This window comes from Phyllosticta citriasiana (genome assembly GCF_038021145.1).
Source record: "Phyllosticta citriasiana strain CBS 120426 chromosome Unknown IWZ02scaffold_3, whole genome shotgun sequence".
NCBI lineage: Eukaryota > Fungi > Ascomycota > Dothideomycetes > Botryosphaeriales > Phyllostictaceae > Phyllosticta > Phyllosticta citriasiana.
Window position 1 is genome coordinate 1,433,192 of NW_027117280.1, and position 17,685 is coordinate 1,450,876.

A 17,685-nucleotide genomic window follows, 5' to 3' on the forward strand; every position below is an offset into this window, starting at 1 on the left:
GAGCATTTAAGCGTCTATGACGGTCAGCAACAACGAGCATTCAAGACCCAGTTGGCATGTGCCACGTCTTTCAGCACCGAGCCTTGCATTCTCACTCAACACCAGAAATGGTCAAAAGTATCCCACTCTGCACAGCTCATTAAAAAGCAACTCCATCTACTCCTCCACGCCCCGTTACGATCCCCACCAAACCTGCATCTCGTTCTCTCTCTTACCGTCGTCTCACTTCTTCAAAGACCAATCCAACTCGCGCTCCATCTTCGACCTCCTCCGCTGGGTCGGCGGCGCCGGGCCCTCCGGCTCCTCGCTCGCCTGCCTCTTGGACCTCCTCTCGCGGCTCGACTCCGCCGACCGCAACACCGCTGCCCCCTTCGTCCCCTCTCTGCCCCTACTCCTACTCCTGGCTCGAGGCCTCGCTTTGCTCGTCGAGCCGCTGCCGCTGCCACTGATCACCTCCGGATCCGGAGGAGCGAGGAGCTCTGGTTTTGAGGGCCCGCCGCTTCTGTGTACTTCGTTGCTCCTGTCGCGACTCGACTCGGCCGGCTGCCTCAATGCCGCCGCTTTGCTTTCCTCTCTGCCCCTACTCCTACTCCTGGCTCTCGCGTTCGGTTTGCTCGTAGAGTCGCTGGAGCGTGATGGGTCGACGAGCGAAGAGGCGGAGCGTTCGTCTTCCGTGTCCCAGGTCAAGGGCGGCAGGTCCGCGTCTACGGTCCTGCTGGTCGGGGGCTCCACGAACATGGAGTCGAAGCTCTTGCCTGATCCTAAACTGCCCACGTCGGCGGGCTCAGACTCCGCGCTGAGGGTTTTGATCCCTTGGACTACTTGCGACGATGTTTTATCGACGCTCTCGGCCCGCGTCATTTCGGGGGCTTCGTGCATCGTCGTGTCTGTGGTCTCTATCGTCTCCACGACATCGTCTGGGGACTTGCTGAGCAAGTGTTCTAGCTGACTGCTCACCGCCTGCGGCACTGCGCCATCTTCACGCATCTCCGTGTTCGACTCGTCCGACTCTGCAATCTGTTTATCAGATGCGTGGGGCTCCCGTTGCTTATAGTGTCCAGGCATGATTTGCTCCCATTCCTCATCAAAGACCTCCATGTCGCGAAAGGTTTCGGCCGTCCTTTTCCACTCGTCATCTCCCCACACCATCTTTTTGTCGCCGCCAACACGTTCCCACAGCCTCGACACAAAGCGCGTATGCGTCCCTTGGCCGGTGCCGTTGTGCCGCAGGTGCCACTTGCCCCTGCTGGCCGTCGTCCCCTCGTCGCATCCTTCGCCCAGCAGTACCAGCGCCAGCCGCTTGCTGTGGAACGCGTCAAACGCCTCGGGCATACGGATTTCGAGTCGCCGCATGGATGTGAAGAGCAGTGCGTGGTAATACCACCATCGCTGCCAGCCCTGCGCTTCGCGATGGAGCTGCTTGGCGAAGTCATCTGCTCTGGGCGGCGCCACTGATGCGTCTTCTAGGTCTGAGGGCGCGCCGCCGGTCCAGTCGGGGTAGCGGACGACGAGTTCGTCGACGAGCTCGGCGATGGTGGTTTTGATCGTTTCCTGCTGTGCCCCATCCTCGGGGGTGCCACTGCCACTACTACTGTTCCCGCCGTCGCTAGTCAAACTTGACCTGGGAATGGAGCATTCTGATGCGAGGTAGCTCTTAAATGGGACTTTGAGCATTTCCTCGTGTCCCCAGTAGAGCCCCGGCGCCCCCTTCCGCCACGCGAGCAGTACCCGCACGGGGATCCCGTTGCGCTTGAGCTCCAGAAATCCGCGTGCAATGGCATCGACGAACGAACCCGTAGTAGATGCCACAATACCCTGATTTGCGGGGAAGCCTTGTGACATGAGCGCGTCCAGATCCCACAGCGGCGCGAAGCCTGGTGCTGTCTTGCGGAGGGTCTTCCACATTTCAATGGGCCTCATGGGTTCTGTGGGATAAGGCTCGTGAGGCGGAAGGAAGATTGAGTTCCACTCAAACTTGAAGCCTGTACTTGTGGCATTCTTTTCCATTGCTTCGATCTCGTCAGGTGAATGTATCTTGCGGTCTGGGAGGATAAAAGTGAAGGGGCTAATCGGAATGTTGTTGCATGTCTCTACGGATTCGGTCGTCGTCAGCTGTTGAAATTGACTGTTATTCTCCAGGTTTTGCTGGGCCTGGGCAATGAAGTCCAAGTTGTATGCCAGAGCGCGGACTGGATGCGCATAGGGACCGGAAGTGAGAAAGTCCATCAAATGGAACAGGCTAAGTCCATTGGATGAACTTTTCCAGTCGGCCTGTAGTTTGTTGGCCACGCCAGGGTTTTCCCTTGGGTACATTTCGAAAGATGTTGAAATAGCAGAGTCCAGCCACTCGTGGTGTTTTTGCTTCTTCTCGCCATCGGACATGCCAGCTAGTCTCTTGTCCTGCAATTCCAGTCCGCAATTTCCTTGTGTAGCTCTGCTGGCAAGCTCCTTGGGCCATTTTTCCAGCTCCGGGTCCTCGACGTCTTCCTCGATGCGTCCAGGCGCGTAGCGCAATAAAATAGACGCCAAAGAAATCTTGATTCTTTTCAATGTCCAAAAGTTGGCAAGCAGCGGGAGAAGCAAGCCGATTTCTGCTTGATGCAGCTCAAGAGTCTCCATGCTGAGTGGCGCCGTGTCTTCCAAACCTTCAACCAAGGCGCAGAAATGGGCGTGACCGCCTTCTTCAATGCAACTCTTCTTCGGATGCCAGGCTTTATTCAGCCCTCCGCCGACCGTCGGCCCTCTCACGCTCAAGACTTTGAGTTTCGAACATGCCCCTATGATGGTGGTGACGTCGCAGACCGATTCACGAATCTGTCCGTCTCGTCGGGATCGATACTCCAGATCCGAAGACTTGTCGCGAGTGGATGGGTGTCTGAATAAGGAGTTTTGCAAAGCTGTGCAGCCCCAGTGCCGCACCCAGAGCTTCTCGATTTGGGCCCAGAACTTGTCCTTGACGGCCTGGCGAAGCTCCTCCCATGTGTAATAGCCAAGACCATCTGTTGTATGATCGATTAGAACGCAGTCTTGGATGTCGCTCAGGTCGAGTTCAGTTAGATTGGGCAGGTTCTCCGAAATCCAGACAAAATCTTCAACAGTGTGCCAGTGACTCAGGGCCAGGCGACGTGGGATAATTCGGTTGCCATCGTGGATGGATTGCTTGAAGTCGAGCCATGCCTTGTTCCCACGAGAGGAGGGAGATCCGTCCAGCCATGCTTGCCGAGTACACCCTTCAAAATCTCCGAAGCGCGGCGCCGGGACGAAGACGTCTTTTACGGTTGCCGGAGGCATCTTTGCGAAAAGTCAGTGAGAAGCGAATGGAAAGCGAAGGTCGATTTGCAAGAAAGGTGGGATTGTTCTAGTTTTATCCAGGTCGGTCTTGCCTTTGTGTGGTCGGAAACTGATCGGGAGCCGGATTTGGAAACATCGTGTAGCAAAAGCTTTGCGACAACAAAGCGTCGTTTGCTGACTTGAGTTATGAAAGCCTTTAGCGGAAACACTCGCTGATGGCTTCATTTCTTTTGATTGAAAGAGAAGAAACAGCGTGGGATTAGTCTTGGAAAGGGCAAAGAACCACGAGGGCCATCATAACACACTGACAGACGAGAAAGAGGACGAGGCTACACCACAGCGGCCTTGCCATCAAATGCGGCAAATAAGCTCCCCAAATGACGCATATGCATGCAACATTTATTGCTCTATTTCTGACAAGTGTGCATCGTGATGAAGGCCGTGAGAGTGTGCTGTGGTTGCTGTGATCTCGACCAGCGATGATGCGCCTCTGCGTGTATGAATTGTCGCAGCAGCAGAATTAAAGCAAAGCACGCACTCCTCAAAATCACATACGACAAGGAAATCCTGACACGTCAGCGGTAGTAGGATTCGAAGAGGATATCTGATGGAAAACGCGGGCCCAAAGATAAGTAGACTGGCAAGAGTCGGGTCAAGGGATGATCAATTTTGCTTCAGGAGCCGGCTGCCCGGTAGGTTCCCTGCCGTCATCGCACCAAAGAACATCAAGTCGTGGTCGTGTTGTAGCGCGGCATATGCCCGGCTGCCGTGCTTATTTCTGCATCATGAGCTGGACAAACTCGTTGTCTAGAAAGGCCGTTAGCAGAGCATCGTAGCTTGGCAGGAAGCAAAGCTACTCACAGTCGATTCTTCCGTCGCCGTCCTGGTCGGCTTCCCGAATCATCTCATCGACCTCGTCATCGGTGAGCTTCTCGCCAATCGACGTCATGACGTGGCGCAGTTCGGCGGCAGAGATGAAGCCGTTGTTGTCGCGGTCAAAGACCTTAAAAGCCTCGCGAATCTCCTCCTCAGAGTCGGTGTCCTTCATTTTGCGGGCCATCATGGTGAGAAATTCTGGCGAGAACCAAGTCAATGCGAGGTTCACTCAACGTGGCGGGAGCGGAGGCGTACCGGGAAAGTCAATGGTGCCGTTGTTGTCGGCGTCGACCTCGTTGATCATGTCCTGCAGCTCAGATTCACTGGGGTTCTGGCCCAGGGAGCGCATGACGGTGCCGAGTTCCTTGGTCGTGATTTGTCCTAAAACAGGCGGCCGTCAGTCGCATGCGCCGGTGGTGACAGTTTCACGCGTTTGGTTCCAGCCATGGTGGCAATGTGGGGGCGGGGTAAACGCAGTGCAGCGTCAGCAACCACGTTGCGGGCAGAGGGGAGCGCAAAGGCATTGGGGTTGGTGGTGGTAGCCAGGGAGAGGGGGGAAGAGCTGGTTTTCAGGCCACCACGTACCATCGCCATCCTTGTCCTGTAGACAGCAACAACAGTCAGTAAAGGGGGTTTCTGGCCATCAGGAGGCAGGGCAGGGTGTTCCGAGCAGAGTCGGGGTGGGGGGCGACTTACGAAGAGGGAGAATGCCTCCTTAAACTCGGAGACTTGCTCCTCGGTGAGAGAGTCAGCCTGTTTGTCGGCGGTCTGTTAGCAGGCTGGCTAGTGGGGTGCGCAGAGGAAGACGAAGAGGGCGAGGACGCACCATTGTTTGTGGTGTGTGGTAGGAGAAGTGGAATAGGCGTGCAGCGAGTGGGGAGGCCGAGACAGAGAGCAGAGATGGTGGTGGTGGTGGATGATGGGAGATATAGCGACGAGGGGGAAGTCGTGAGAGACGGGAGTGAGTGAGTGAGGGTCAAGTCAGGTTGTGCTTGAGCTGGCGGCTTCCTCAGGTGCGCCTGTGCTGGACGTCGCCGTCTTGGCGGCCAGCCCTGCGGGAGCCCGAGCATGCATACGTTGCCCCAGGCCTGAGGCTCCAACTAGACATGTGAACTGCAACACCCAACCTCCGCCAGCTACCCCAGCATGTCCCCGATGCGCTGACCTGCTCTTCTCCATCCTGTCCCCGAACCGTCCCTCGCGAGCCATGTGGCGCGACCGCACCAACCTGTCCGTCCCCGTCCCCGTCCGCGTCCGCCGCCAGCCCACCTGAACCCGCGCTAATCCGCCGCTCAGCTTCATATCCTACCGCCAGTCCTACTCGCACCACCCGGCCAAGCGCTCCCGCTACGCTCCCTCCGCCTCCAACGGCTACGCCGACAATGCTCCCTTCTCTGACGACCGCCGCGGCCTTCTTTCGGCTGGTGCCTACGACGACCCCTCTGACAATGGCGATGCCGTCATCGAAATGGATGTCCTGCCACCTCGCTGGCTCGACGTGCAGGACGAGGTGACGGAGCACCTAGGAGAAATCGCAAAACAAATCAAACGCCTGGATCAGCTGCACCAAAAACACATCTTGCCCGGCTTTGACGACGAGGACGTCAAGGCGCGAGAAGAGCGCGAGATCGAGCACTTGACTCAGGACGTTACCCGTGGCTTTCAAGCCTGCCAGCGCGCCATAAAGCGGATCGATACCATGCTGAAGGAAACAGCGCAGCGTGAGGGCGGTCTGACCAAGGGCGAAGATACCATGGCGCGGAATCTCAAGGTCTCTCTCGCTTCGCGAGTCGGCGACGCCAGCGCACACTTCCGAAAGAAGCAATCGGCCTATTTGAAGAGCAAGTCTACAGTTCCCATTAAAACACATCCGGCTAACGATTGGCAGAGCTCCGCGCCATTGGCGGTTTTGGCTCACCCAATCCCTTGTCACGCACATCAACCCCAACCCACGCGAACCCGTACACAGACCCTGCCATGCAGGAATCTTACGAAGACACCTCCTTGTCCCGCACAACCCTGCTACAAACAGCACAAGCACGCTCGCATGTCCGCAAAAATTCCAACGATGCCGCAATAGCACAGCGGGAACGAGAAATCGAAGATATAGCTCAAGGTATAATCGAGCTGGCTTCGATTTTTCAAGAACTCAACGCCATGGTCATTGACCAAGGTAGCATGCTGGACCGCATCGACTATAACGTGGAGCGCATGGCCACGGACGTAAAGGGAGCAGATCAGGAGCTCACAGTGGCCACGAATTACCAACGAAGAGGCGTCAAGAGGAAAGCCATGCTGCTGCTGGTCCTGCTCATTATCGGAGCATTCATCCTCCTAGGCTTAAAACTGGGCAGTCGAAGCTCGAGCAGTACCGTCAGCCCACCACCTGTCGTGCCGCCTGCAGATCCGGCGTCACCGGCAACACCGGATGGTCCCGGCGCAGTGGATAACACACTACCAGCTGCTGCAATACGACAGTTAATGAGGAGGACAGACTGGCTGCGTCGGCGCAAAAGAAGACTGTGGCTGGATTTCAATAACGATGTCATGCTGTTTTGATTCTCTAGCGGGACACCGCTGCGTTGTAGCGAATAGACGTTTTCATGTTGGAGTTTGTGGCAAAAAGCTTGGGTGTGAAGCCTTTGCTTTCTTTACCAAGCAATTGACAGCGACAGGGCGAATGCTTGTTTCTCCGCAAGCCTTTTTTGGCCAACGCCCGGCCTCTTTTCCCCGAGATACATCTACCCGAAGAAAACCCCTGACTCGCTGCTGTGGAAACGAACTTGCTCTCCAGAGACAGCGAAAGAACGCGTCCTGCCGCCTCTCTCCGACATTCAACCGCCCAGCCCTACTCCAAATACATGTCTGACCAGACAATTCATTCCTCGTGTTGTTGCTCAGCCCTGTCGAAGTATACGCGCATCTTCCACTTTTGTCGGCCATGTCTGAGATGCCCTGTCCGTCGTGCGCCCTGGCGCACCCTTGGTTCCCGCTATAAATACACCAGCGCACAGCCAACTGCTCTTGTATTGTTGGCCCCTGTCTGTCTCTCTTTTGCTCATGTCCGTTGACAGACGGACGAGACGGGAATGGGAAACCTTTTCTCCTTTTCACCTGTGGGCCCCGCTTCAGCTTTGTAAGGGGGCGTGGCAGGGGCAGGGGGAGATTGCGGGAATAGAGCGGGAATATGAAAACGTGTGTCCTTTTAGGTTGTGATCACTTGCTCGTCTCTACTTCTAATCTCTTAGAGCATAGCGTCTTGATATATTGGGCGGTAGTCACTTGTTCCTGCTTGCTACTCGCCACTCCTATTCTGAGGCCGACATGATCCCGTTCGTGTTAGTCCTTCAAACGACGCACTTTGGCTATACGAGTGTCCAGGGGACTGGTTAGTGCTTCTGCTTCGAATCCGAAATGCTTAAACTCTTCAGCTTGAACTCGTGAGCAAAGGTCCTTGTAATAGAACTAATCCTATTCTTCCGCTCAGAGTTTCATTGCGTTTGCATGCTACAATGCTTTAGAAGAGATTGATCAGAAGGCTGGGCCTAGCGGTCGAGTATGAGAGAAGGCTCTGGAGACTTGGGTAGCAGGTAATAGCTTTGAGGTAAGACCCGGCGACCGAGGCAGAGTGTCTGGATGTGTGAAAATGTAGTTGACTTTGTGGATAGATCCTAGAGCATGGCAACGCATTGATCCCGCTGTAGTACTTTTGCAACTTTACAGCCAAAGAAGCCACTCTATAGTCGTTCAAGGTAGTGCTGTAGATGACGCAATGGTCCAACTATTGGTGAAATTGAGTGGAGCAAAACACTGCTAGCTTATAGTGATTCTAACCATGTTAAGCGTTGTAAAAGAAAGACGATCCATGGAACTCTATTGCTGAAATCATCAGGAAAAGTTGAATCGCTGGTAGTTGCCCCTCCCCCATTTCTGCCACAACCCCACCCCCACCCTCGCGCATACATCTATCCTAAAACAGATAGACCGCATGTATCCGCCGCCTTCGATACTGCAGCAAGCGCCCTACCCCATTTACAGCATTTCGACATTTGCAACAGTGATATAAACAATCACGCAAAGCACATCTCTGACTTTGACCCGGCTCCAAACAAGCTGTCTCCAAAGCCGCACCCGCAACCTACCCAAGCATCCACGTCCACCTCGCCCACATCCACACGCAGAACAAATGCCAGGCCCAACGACAAACGGCAGGGGCGCCGGCCCTCGCATCGCCATTATAAAAAACACGCCTTCAGCCCTAGCAACGGTGCCCACAAGCAGCGACTCCTTCATCACCGCCTTCAGCGCCGTCGCGCCCGACGCGCAACTCGACTTCTTCGACCCGATCGAGGCGCAAGAGTACCCGGCGGACGCGGGGGCGGCGTACGACTTGGTCATCCTGAGCGGCGGCACGGCTGACATTAACGCGCCCGACCCGTGGGTGCTCAAGATGCTCGAGTTTGTGCGGGAGCTGGTGAGAGCGCGCGCCGAGGGGAGGACCGCGGCGAAGGTTGTTGGCATTTGTTGGGGCCATCAGGCTGTGCATGTGGCGTTGGGTGGGCGTATGGAGATGATGGGTGAGAGCGGGCCGGAGGTGAGTTTGCGCCTTTGTTGTTTGGGTTTTCTGAGGGCGTAGGGCTTGATTGATGGAGCAGTGGGTGCTCGGATTCAGTGATGGAAGAGTGAGGTTGGTGGGCTGGATGCATGTGTAGGTGCTGATTCTGCTGGCTCGACATAGATGGGTGTGACAACGATAGGATTGACAGACGAGGGGAGCAAATTCTTCGACTTTGCAGCTGGAAAGAAATCATATGTAAGTCCCGCCGCTGGCAGCAAGTCCCAGATCTACGCAGGCCTGTCTAGTCCACGAGAGTTGACAACATCGATAGGACATCCACGAGTTCCACAAGCGCCAAATCGTAGACCCGGCACCAGGCTTCGTGCCGCTCGTACAGCAGAATCAGTGCTTCGTGTCCAACGACAACGCCATCTTGACGTTCCAGGGTCACCCGGAAATGAGCGCCAAATTGGCGCAGTCGCTGCTGGCGAATGCGTCGACTTACACGCAGGCCATGAGCGATGATGAGCAGCGTGAGGTTGCGAAGCGGATGGAGAAGGAGCATAACGGAAATGCCATTCTGTCACGCGTGGTCCGCTGGGTGTATGAAAAGTAAAATTGCTGTGTTACCCCGCTAGGTTGCGTTGTTGAAGTGATAGACTCGAGCAAGAATAGAGAGAGTAATTGCTTTTCACGTCGCGATGACAATGAATCAGAGTAATTAAACTTCATTTGAATTACCACTGCTTGAGATACTTGTTAGGATGCAGATTGGCAAATGCCGAAAAATCGAAGGACGAGCTTCTTTTCGGATACTTCGAGAAAGGTCGAAACTCTAAAACCAGCTTGGTCAAAAAGATTTGAAGAAGAGCAGACGGAAACAAGCTCAAGGCTGATCAAAGACCATTGGCTGCAAAGCAACAGCGGAAGTTTTATGAGTTGTCGGACGACGTCGTCACGAAAGGCGGCGAACCTCGGGCAACGGCTCGAAAGCTCCACAGCTCCGTCCACCAGCCATCTGACAGCTTCCCGTCCCGCCACATCACCACAATGTAGTCACGGGCAACTTCACCTTCATCTTCACTCCTGCAACTCTGCAGCAGCCGAGTACTTTTGAGGAATTGATCGAATTCAAAGTTGGCCCTCCCCCCCCCCCCCCCCCCCCCCCCCCCCCCCCCCAGCACCAGCAGCAACACACGAAATGGCCGCCGTCGCACACATCCCCACCCTCACGCTTGCCGCGGCTCGCGCCGCCGTCGAGGCCGCCGAGGCCAAAGCCCGCGCCATCGGCGTGCCCATGAACATCGCCGTCGTCGACAGCGCGACGCACCTGCTGCACTTTTCGCGCATGGACGGCGCCAAAGTCACCTCGGTCTCCATCGCCTTGGACAAGGCGTTCACGGCGAGCGGCCACCGCGTCCCGACGTCGACGTACAAGGAGGCCGTCTGGCCCGGCGGAGCCGGCTTTGGCATCTGGAACAGCAACGGTGGGCGCTTCATGGTGATTGGTGGCGGGCTTCCCGTGAAGAATGAAAAGGGCGAAGTGCTGGGCGCCATTGGGTGCAGCACGGGGACGCCGGCGCAGGATGAGGAGGTTGCGAGGGCCGGGGTCGAGGCTGTGGAGAAGATGATGAAGGCGGACAGCGGCAAGGTCAGGGCAAAGCTTTGAATCGACACGAATGAAACGTTTGGCATTGGAACAATCATGATAAAGTACAATCGTCTGAGACCTGGCAGACTGGGCTTCAAATTTGGCCTTCAAATCAAGTTGACGTCAATCTTCACGTTGGTGTCGCGAAGCCTTTCGACGTATTCGTCGCCCAGGGTTGCGGGGGTCAAGATGCCTCCTCCCAGTTTCCTGGCTTCAGTGTTTTGTTGTCCCCGTAGAATCACCAGGGCGGCTTCAGCAATGGCCAGGCCCGTAAAGTAGTACATGCTTCCTTTGTAGGCAAACGTTGCGAGTGCGCGCTCTTTTTGAGCGGTGTCTGCAATGCCAACGGCCTTGTACTGGAAGAAGTCGTTCTTCGTCTCCCTGCATGAGAGTCAGACGTAGCTCAACAAGACACAGGATCGTCAAGGCTTACTCCTTAGTAGGTCCATCACCGGGCTGATACACCAGCTTCTTCAATACCCATCTGAGTGGTGGGAGAGCGATCATTGCCGCCCCAAAGAGCGTGATGAAATGGACTAGAGCTCCGGAGATCGTGCTTTTGACAGCCAACCACTCGCTGAACCGGAAATTGGTGCCATACGCCTTGCCTCCGTCCAACAGGCCCCAGCTCCTCTGAACAATGGCAGCGTCCATTTTTGCTTGCACCCAGTCTGTGAGCACACCGAGATCCTTGTCTTGTCTGACGCCGAAGATCTTCTCAAACAAGCCCGACTTGGGGGACGAGCTGGTAGGAGGTGGTCTAACAGGCGACAGAGCGAAGGATTTCATGCTCGTGGTGACCTGGGAAATGCTGTAATGGTCAAACAGAGAAAGCATCGTGAGCAGTGTTCCACCTGAAGGTCTGCCTTTCATTTTGACACTGTTCAAGACCTCGGTTGTTCCGGCGTTGAGCTTGCGGCGAATGTGAGTAGCGATGACATATGAGATGATGTCGGCAGGGACGCTGTCCAAACCACACTGCGGGATCATCTAGAGCCATATCAGCGTGTTTCCGCTTATAAAGGCGACGAACATTTTGCACTCGGTGATCGCAGGGCTTTTAGCAAAATGCGATAAGACATGGGAATCTTTCAACGTCATAGGGCCTCTTTTTCCAACATTCTTGGTAAAAGAAGAGATCAAGGGAAAGCGAGCGGTCAAATCCAAGGCAAAAGGGAAAATGAAAACTTACAATGGCGCCATTGGCCTTTGCAGTCTCATGGTACTTGTCGATGATTTCTTTGATCCAAGGTATTTCTCCCGTGCTAGTTGAGTTAGATGCGCAATCATGAACAGTGCAGATATTACTCACCAGTCGACATAGTGGGTGCCGTTTGTAGCGCAAGCTTCCACGACGGGCGTCCCATATTTCATGAAGGGGCCGACGGTGGTGATGATAAGCTTGGTTTTCTTTGCTAAGATATCCAGCGTGCTCTTTTCAAGTTGCAGAATCTCAATGTCTGGCCATGTTAGTTCATATACATGGTGAAATTTGGAGAAAGACAGGCAGTACCTGGCCGAGACCCGTCCGGATTCTGCTTGGTCATGTCCTGTGCGATGTCTGACAGCTTCTTCTCGTTGCGCCCGGCTATCGCCCACTTGACGTCAGTAGGCAGCACGCTCGCGAGATGTTCGGCTGCATATTTTCCAGTATATCCAGTTGCTCCGAGGAGCACCAGGTCGTAAGGACGATTCGCGCTCATTTTGGTCTTGGGGTAGAGCATAGGTGTCAAGTTTGTCGACGCAAGCACTATCCCAAAAACATAAAGCAAGGTCGGGCTGGCAGTGAAACGCAGGAAAAGCGGGACATAGAAGCGACCGGACGGTAGCAGCCGAGGCTTAACGCGGGCATATGAGAAAGCTAGACTACGGTTTGCGAAGGTTGGCACTCGATGGTAATCACGTTAGTTGCGCGGAAAGCACAAAGGAAGCGAACGACAGGCTCTTTACCACGTTCTCGCTTCAAGCACAGCAATAGCAACGTCATAGACGGGCTTTTTGGCTCGATCGCGAGTTGGTTTCGTGGGATTTTCTGTTGTAGGACAGCACAACGGGGATGGAAAGCAGAAAAAAAAGCAAGATTCGGGCATAACGGGCTTATCCACGCATCAATTCAGCCACGAGCAGTGCACTGGAAAGTGGAAAAACAAAGGTGTTGCGGTGTTGAGGTGGTTGATCAAGGTGCTTACTCAAATCATTGCGCTAGTCCCTTTTGAGGAGCTTAGCGACTGACGCAGGCTTGGCGGCCGGCACACTGCCTTGCAAATTGGAGTCCGGCCAAAACTCTCGACTGCGACGACTTGCGGCGACCTTTCACCTTCGACCTCAGCACCACTCAACAACCGCCAAGATGACGAAGCGCACCAAGAGTATGTCGCCAGAACCCTCGGAGTCTCCCTCGCAGCCCAAATAATCCTCCCTCCATCGAGTCGACCCATCGAACACGACCCGCTCCAGAGCGACCGCGATGGGCATTGGAAACTGGTGCTAACATGCAGCGCAGAGGTCGGCATCACCGGAAAGTACGGTACCCGTTACGGTGCCTCGCTCCGTAAGCAGGTGAAGAAGGTAGAGAAACGCGCTCCTTCTCTTACAAGCCTTGGATGCTCATGACCTCGCAGATGGAAGTCACCCAACACGCCCGCTACACCTGCACCTTCTGCGGAAAGGTAACCGTCAAGCGCCACTCCGTCGGCATCTGGAACTGCAAGTCTTGCAAGAAGACCATTGCCGGTGGTGCCTACACTGTCTCGTAAGTCTAGACGGACGCATCCTGGCGGCACCACAACATATGGAGAACGATACAAGGGTGAGGAATCAAGGACTACAACTAACGTTACTGTTTGTAGGACTCCCGCCGCAGCTGCCACGAGGTCTACCATCCGTCGTCTGAGGGAGATCGCTGAGGTTTAAGGGCGTTTTTCGATTTCATGAGGATGGTGCCTGGGTTTTTTCATTGTTGAGGGTTCCGGTCTTGACACGGCAAGCGGCGACTATCCGTCGATAGAACCCAAAATTACGACCGAATCTAACCATGGATCGGGACGAATACAAAGAATGAACAACACACTCGCGCGGCCCATGCACAAGTGATCGAGCTCGGAACAAATTGTCCTTGAATTTTGAACGAGAATTCTGCAGAACCCCACCGCTGCCAGTCGCTTGACGGTACTCATCGTCAAACTTGTATCCGTATAGTGATGGCATATTCCAAGGACTGAAATCAAGTTGCCTGGGCTACCAACAACAGCAAGCCTGGGGAGGTCGCCTCAACTTGCCCCTAATGTCTAGACATGAGCGACTTTCACATTACGTCAAGCGTGCTCGAGTCGTTGGCAAAAACTAAATTTGCGAGCCACCAGCGAAGGATCAAGTCACGTGTGGAAGGCCAATCGTGGGTGTACGCCAGTCTGTCAAAATCCCAAATGCAGTTTACTATCTATTGGCATGACGCATCGAAAGCGCGCTTGATGGGCGAAGAGCGTGGGCAGTGTCTCAACTGCAGAAAGCACGAAACTGCAGCCGGTCGCAATGCCAGCGCCAAGGCCAAGCTTGCAACGTCGGTCCCTGCCTCATTTCACATAGCGCCGTCCGCAACCACCAAATCTGACGCGGCTTAAAAATGGCAGCTGGAACAAGGGCTGGTGTGAAGGTCTCAGCTGTTGAAGATGGATGGCAGTCGTCTAGAGTCGGCGGAGTCGACGACAATAGCAGGCAGGCAGGGTGACGGCGATTCCGACAACCTTGAGAACAGGCCATGTAGCCCGGCACGCAGGAACGGAGCGGTGCAAGGAGGCAGGCAAGTGAGAGAGTGTTTCTTTGTGAAGAAGCAAAGCGCAAGCAGGCGTGGTAGGTAGGTACCTTACCGTAGGTACCTAGCTGCAGGTGCGTCACGAGCCAGGAGACGTCTGGCAGCTGTCAGATGGGCCTTGTGTCTCCCCACCAGCGCTCTCACACGTCGCCTTCACCGCTCGGGTCCAATTCGAGGCGTCGTAATTGTTGTAAGGTAGCCAGCTTTCATCCGGTGGTTGTCTGGCACGTGCTTGGTGGGCTGTGAGCGGAGTGTGACTGGACTGGCACACGGAGACCTGAGGGGACTGGACGGGCACGCCCAGCGACCATAGCGTCTTAGCGCCTTTAATCCCCGCCGCTCGCGCAGTCCATCCATCTCACTTTCGACTGCACCCACCTGGCTCAGTCTACAAAACCCTCGACTCTCCTGTCGCCTACCCAACCACCACCTTGATGCTTCCACCTTTTCCCTCCTCATCCTGTCCCCTCAAACTCATACGTCGTCCTCATGGCCGAGACCTGTATCGTCTGTCTCGGCGACCTCTTGTCTCGTAGCCCGGACCCGCCACCCGACGGCGACCCGCTCCCGGACCTCCCACACAACGCTTCGCTTGAAGCCGCGCAGCCCTCTCTGTCCTCGAAGCTCCAAATCCAGCTTCCCGACCCGACTGCCATCGACCACCTACTCCCGCCTGACGAAGAAGTAATTGCCCACCTTTTGCCCTGCGGCCACAACTTGCACAATGAATGTCTCAAGCCATGGGTCGAGCGAGCAAACAGCTGCCCCATATGTCGGGCAAGCTTCAACGAAGTCGAGCTCAAGGCAAGACTAGGAGGTAAGTGATCAAATACGTGAACGACGCCTTGGTCGCACAGGCGGCATCGAGCCACCATTGGACCGACGGGTGCAGGAAAGCCAAGCGGCCAACTAAGTTGCTGCCCATGCTCCGTGGCTGCTTCCAGTATGCTCCCGCCTGACATGTGCTAGATGATTGGCATTCAAGGAAATCGATCGGCTTACAAAATCTGCTTCAGGTCGAGTCATTTCGTCGTATGCCGTCCAAGACAAACAGCAAGTTGCCGATTTGGACCCTTCGATGATTGTCGATGACGAACTCGATGAGCCGTCTTTCGAACCATGCATGGTATGTGAAGATTTCGGCGATGAAGAGCATCTTATGCTCTGCGACAACTGCGAACAGCCATGTCACGTCTTCTGCGCGGGCTTGGACGAGTTGCCCTCGGGTGCTTGGTACTGCCAGACGTGCATGGAGAACCCCTTCGTATTGGCCGAAAGAGAACGCGAGCGAAACCACAATCGATCGGGAGTAAATTCCCGATTGACAAGACGCGAACGGGCCATCCGTGCGGCAGGAAGACGAGCCGATTCTCCTTGGGCTCGGGTTTGGCAAGAAGTGCATCGTCGGACTGGCATCGACCTCGATTTTCCATATGATGATGAAGTCACTGGTCAGGCTGCAGTCGAAGCGCACCGCCGCGAAATTGCTGCTTATCAGCGAAGAGTTGAGGCTGCCGAACGCCAAGGTAACGCCCAGCGATTTCGAGAACACGCGGCGGCGTTGCTTGCACCTCCTCGACCGCCGCCAGCACCCCCTGCTCCTGAGTCTCAAGAAGAGATTCGAGCTTGGAATGCGTTTGAAAAGGCCAGGGAGGTGGCAGCCCCAAATGCGAACAGGCGCAAGCGAAGTTCGCCCTCACCTTCTCCCGAGCCTCAGCAAGAACCAGAACGCCAACTCAAGCGGCCCTGTACAAGGAGGGCCAACACTGCTGCAGGGCCTTCCTATGGAAATGCCGGTGAATCCTCGTCGGCTGCACGATCAAACATCAACAGCAGTTACAACAACAACAACAACAACCAAAACAGCAGCAGCAGCCGCAGTGCCAACAACATCAGTAACAGCGACCCATCCAACTCGCGCCGCAGATCAAAGTCAGGAACCGAAAACACAGGTCCCAACTTTCTGCAGTCTTTGTTGAAAGAAGTGGAGACGTCGACACCAGCCGCAGAAGCTGCACCAGGGCGACAGAAAGTGACAATGCGCGCCTTCGAGCCGTCATCGCCGCCACAGTTGTCCTCGCCCAGCGGGTCGCCGCTCGGTTCGGGAATTCCCACCCCTGGCGCCATGACGCCGCCTCCTCTGACGCTAGCACGACCATCCTCACCCCTCTTGTCGTCAACAATCACGCCCATTTTTCCCGCGGCTCCGCAGTTCGCCCCTTATTCGCCTGCCGACGACGACAGATTCTCACATGAGTACAATGAAAGCGGTCCCGATGAACCGCCGAGACGCCGCAGAAACTCCCATCGATCAACTTTTGGTAGTCCACCTCGATCGAAAGACACCTCTCCAGCTCGCGTCAACATGTCATTCTCGACTAAAGCCGAAATACAACGTATGGTCAAGGCTGCTCTCAAGCCTGTGTATCTCAAACAAGAGGTCAGCAAGGACGAATATACCGATATCAACATGAATGTCTCACGCATGATGTACGACCGAGTCGGAGATGCTGCCAATCTCGCTGACCAAACAACACGAGAAAAATGGCAGCAGATTGCATCTGAAGAGGTTGACAAGGCTGTCAAGTGCCTGAGAGCAGAGGCTTGGTCGCAAGCAGATAGTGGATCGGAGTCGAACGGCGTTTCCACGGCCAATGGTAGTTCGGATACATCAAAGGAGGCATCTCCTCCTACGACTTCATCTTCTTGACCTTTGGGATTTCTGGCGGACCTTAGCTTTTTCAAACGGCGTTCGAGCGGCTCCACTCGGCTGAAGTGGATACAGGACTCAGCTTCCAAGCGTGGTATAGGAACATAGCAAGTCACTTTCATCCTCTTCTCCCCTTCTCACACTTTTTCTTTGGGATACTTCTTTACTATGAAAGGCGCTTCCAGGTGGAAAGATGGGACATTGACAAGGAGCGAAAGCGACTCTTTTACTTTGGAATCTCCTTTTCCACTTTATCCTTTGGGACGGTGCGGGCTGATGGTGGTGGAGATGGATGATTGGCTGTTGCGAGGTTTGCGAAGATGTATGGACTCCACGTGTCTGCTGCCACTGCGGCTGCTTCTCCTTGTCATCAACCTTGTCCGGCTACCTCCGTTTTGAAAAGAGGTGGCGATGATGTTCGATTTAGATACCCTTTCGCTCCAGCGAGACGTTGTTTTTCTTCCCTTTTCACGTCCTCCCCTCTCCCACTGCTCCTTTTTCCTCTACACATCCTGTTTACCCGTCTTTGTCGTCTTCTCCTTGCTCTCTGGATGCGGAGGAATTTGTGCAGCGGCTGCATGATTGGTTGGTTGGCTTGTTGCTTGGGAACAAACGCAAGGCTTGACTGCCAGTTGACGCCATATCTGGATTTTCGGTGGTCTCTTGCCTGGAGACGTAGCAGTCGGGTAGTTGACAAACGCTTGCGAGCGCTCATACAACGGCACGGCGCCGCTTGAACTTCATACGTTGAGGGAAGATGTTGTGCTAGATACGCGCGGGATGGTCGA

At 55.0% G+C, this 17,685-nt stretch overlaps 8 protein-coding genes across 8 annotated transcripts; 5 read left to right on the forward strand and 3 right to left on the reverse strand.

Annotated features, from left to right (window-relative positions):
- Nucleotides 1-222: 222 nt before the first annotated feature.
- On the reverse strand, nucleotides 223-3,291 carry IWZ02DRAFT_488296 (uncharacterized protein; the record flags this gene model as incomplete). The annotated part of the gene is made up of 1 exon (XM_066769451.1): nucleotides 223-3,291. The coding sequence occupies one exon, from the start codon at nucleotides 3,289-3,291 to the stop codon at nucleotides 223-225; it is 3,069 nt and encodes a 1,022-aa protein (XP_066625338.1).
- A 303-nt stretch (nucleotides 3,292-3,594) lies between these two features.
- On the reverse strand, nucleotides 3,595-5,223 carry IWZ02DRAFT_183714 (calmodulin). Its single transcript, XM_066762327.1, has 6 exons — nucleotides 4,994-5,223; nucleotides 4,864-4,920; nucleotides 4,753-4,768; nucleotides 4,423-4,548; nucleotides 4,153-4,365; nucleotides 3,595-4,098 (listed from the first exon to the last, which is right to left on the reverse strand). The coding sequence occupies exons 1-6, from the start codon at nucleotides 4,994-4,996 to the stop codon at nucleotides 4,064-4,066; spliced, it is 450 nt and encodes a 149-aa protein (XP_066625339.1). The 5' UTR covers nucleotides 4,997-5,223; the 3' UTR covers nucleotides 3,595-4,063.
- A 151-nt stretch (nucleotides 5,224-5,374) lies between these two features.
- On the forward strand, nucleotides 5,375-6,726 carry IWZ02DRAFT_468107 (t-SNARE; the record flags this gene model as incomplete). The annotated part of the gene is made up of 4 exons (XM_066768607.1): nucleotides 5,375-5,397; nucleotides 5,464-6,008; nucleotides 6,056-6,540; nucleotides 6,646-6,726. 4 exons carry the CDS (start codon nucleotides 5,375-5,377, stop codon nucleotides 6,724-6,726), a joined length of 1,134 nt encoding a protein of 377 aa, XP_066625340.1.
- A 1,399-nt stretch (nucleotides 6,727-8,125) lies between these two features.
- IWZ02DRAFT_444652 (class I glutamine amidotransferase-like protein) lies at nucleotides 8,126-9,663 on the forward strand. Its single transcript, XM_066767112.1, has 3 exons — nucleotides 8,126-8,761; nucleotides 8,906-8,980; nucleotides 9,057-9,663. Exons 1-3 carry the CDS (start codon nucleotides 8,354-8,356, stop codon nucleotides 9,339-9,341), a joined length of 768 nt encoding a protein of 255 aa, XP_066625341.1. The 5' UTR covers nucleotides 8,126-8,353; the 3' UTR covers nucleotides 9,342-9,663.
- A 263-nt stretch (nucleotides 9,664-9,926) lies between these two features.
- On the forward strand, nucleotides 9,927-10,394 carry IWZ02DRAFT_468108 (uncharacterized protein; the record flags this gene model as incomplete). Its single annotated transcript, XM_066768608.1, has 1 exon — nucleotides 9,927-10,394. The coding sequence occupies one exon, from the start codon at nucleotides 9,927-9,929 to the stop codon at nucleotides 10,392-10,394; it is 468 nt and encodes a 155-aa protein (XP_066625342.1).
- An 89-nt stretch (nucleotides 10,395-10,483) lies between these two features.
- IWZ02DRAFT_372127 (Saccharopine dehydrogenase-domain-containing protein) lies at nucleotides 10,484-12,079 on the reverse strand (the record flags this gene model as incomplete). The annotated part of the gene is made up of 5 exons (XM_066764608.1): nucleotides 10,484-10,757; nucleotides 10,810-11,366; nucleotides 11,569-11,641; nucleotides 11,689-11,836; nucleotides 11,890-12,079. 5 exons carry the CDS (start codon nucleotides 12,077-12,079, stop codon nucleotides 10,484-10,486), a joined length of 1,242 nt encoding a protein of 413 aa, XP_066625343.1.
- Nucleotides 12,080-12,620: 541 nt separating this feature from the next.
- Nucleotides 12,621-13,445, forward strand: IWZ02DRAFT_444659 (60S ribosomal protein eL43). The gene is made up of 4 exons (XM_066767113.1): nucleotides 12,621-12,745; nucleotides 12,880-12,944; nucleotides 12,998-13,128; nucleotides 13,226-13,445. The coding sequence occupies exons 1-4, from the start codon at nucleotides 12,727-12,729 to the stop codon at nucleotides 13,287-13,289; spliced, it is 279 nt and encodes a 92-aa protein (XP_066625344.1). The 5' UTR covers nucleotides 12,621-12,726; the 3' UTR covers nucleotides 13,290-13,445.
- Nucleotides 13,446-14,557: 1,112 nt separating this feature from the next.
- On the forward strand, nucleotides 14,558-17,057 carry IWZ02DRAFT_183889 (uncharacterized protein). Its single transcript, XM_066762328.1, has 2 exons — nucleotides 14,558-15,004; nucleotides 15,204-17,057. The coding sequence occupies exons 1-2, from the start codon at nucleotides 14,677-14,679 to the stop codon at nucleotides 16,895-16,897; spliced, it is 2,022 nt and encodes a 673-aa protein (XP_066625345.1). The 5' UTR covers nucleotides 14,558-14,676; the 3' UTR covers nucleotides 16,898-17,057.
- The last annotated feature ends 628 nt before the right edge of the window (nucleotides 17,058-17,685 follow it).

Coding starts and splice junctions, on each gene's coding strand:
- IWZ02DRAFT_444652 (XM_066767112.1), top strand. CDS start 8,354: ATGCCAGGCCCAACGACAAACGGCAGGGGCGCCGGCCCTCGCATCGCC. Junction 8,762..8,905: donor TGGGTGAGAGCGGGCCGGAG/GTGAGTTTGCGC, acceptor GGCTCGACATAG/ATGGGTGTGACAACGATAGG. Junction 8,981..9,056: donor CAGCTGGAAAGAAATCATAT/GTAAGTCCCGCC, acceptor CAACATCGATAG/GACATCCACGAGTTCCACAA.
- IWZ02DRAFT_183889 (XM_066762328.1), top strand. CDS start 14,677: ATGGCCGAGACCTGTATCGTCTGTCTCGGCGACCTCTTGTCTCGTAGC. Junction 15,005..15,203: donor GCTCAAGGCAAGACTAGGAG/GTAAGTGATCAA, acceptor AATCTGCTTCAG/GTCGAGTCATTTCGTCGTAT.
- IWZ02DRAFT_183714 (XM_066762327.1), bottom strand. Junction 4,366..4,422: donor CGGCACCATTGACTTTCCCG/GTACGCCTCCGC, acceptor GGTTCTCGCCAG/AATTTCTCACCATGATGGCC. Junction 4,099..4,152: donor CGGCGACGGAAGAATCGACT/GTGAGTAGCTTT, acceptor CGGCCTTTCTAG/ACAACGAGTTTGTCCAGCTC.
- IWZ02DRAFT_444659 (XM_066767113.1), top strand. Junction 12,945..12,997: donor TCCGTAAGCAGGTGAAGAAG/GTAGAGAAACGC, acceptor ATGACCTCGCAG/ATGGAAGTCACCCAACACGC. Junction 13,129..13,225: donor GGTGGTGCCTACACTGTCTC/GTAAGTCTAGAC, acceptor TACTGTTTGTAG/GACTCCCGCCGCAGCTGCCA.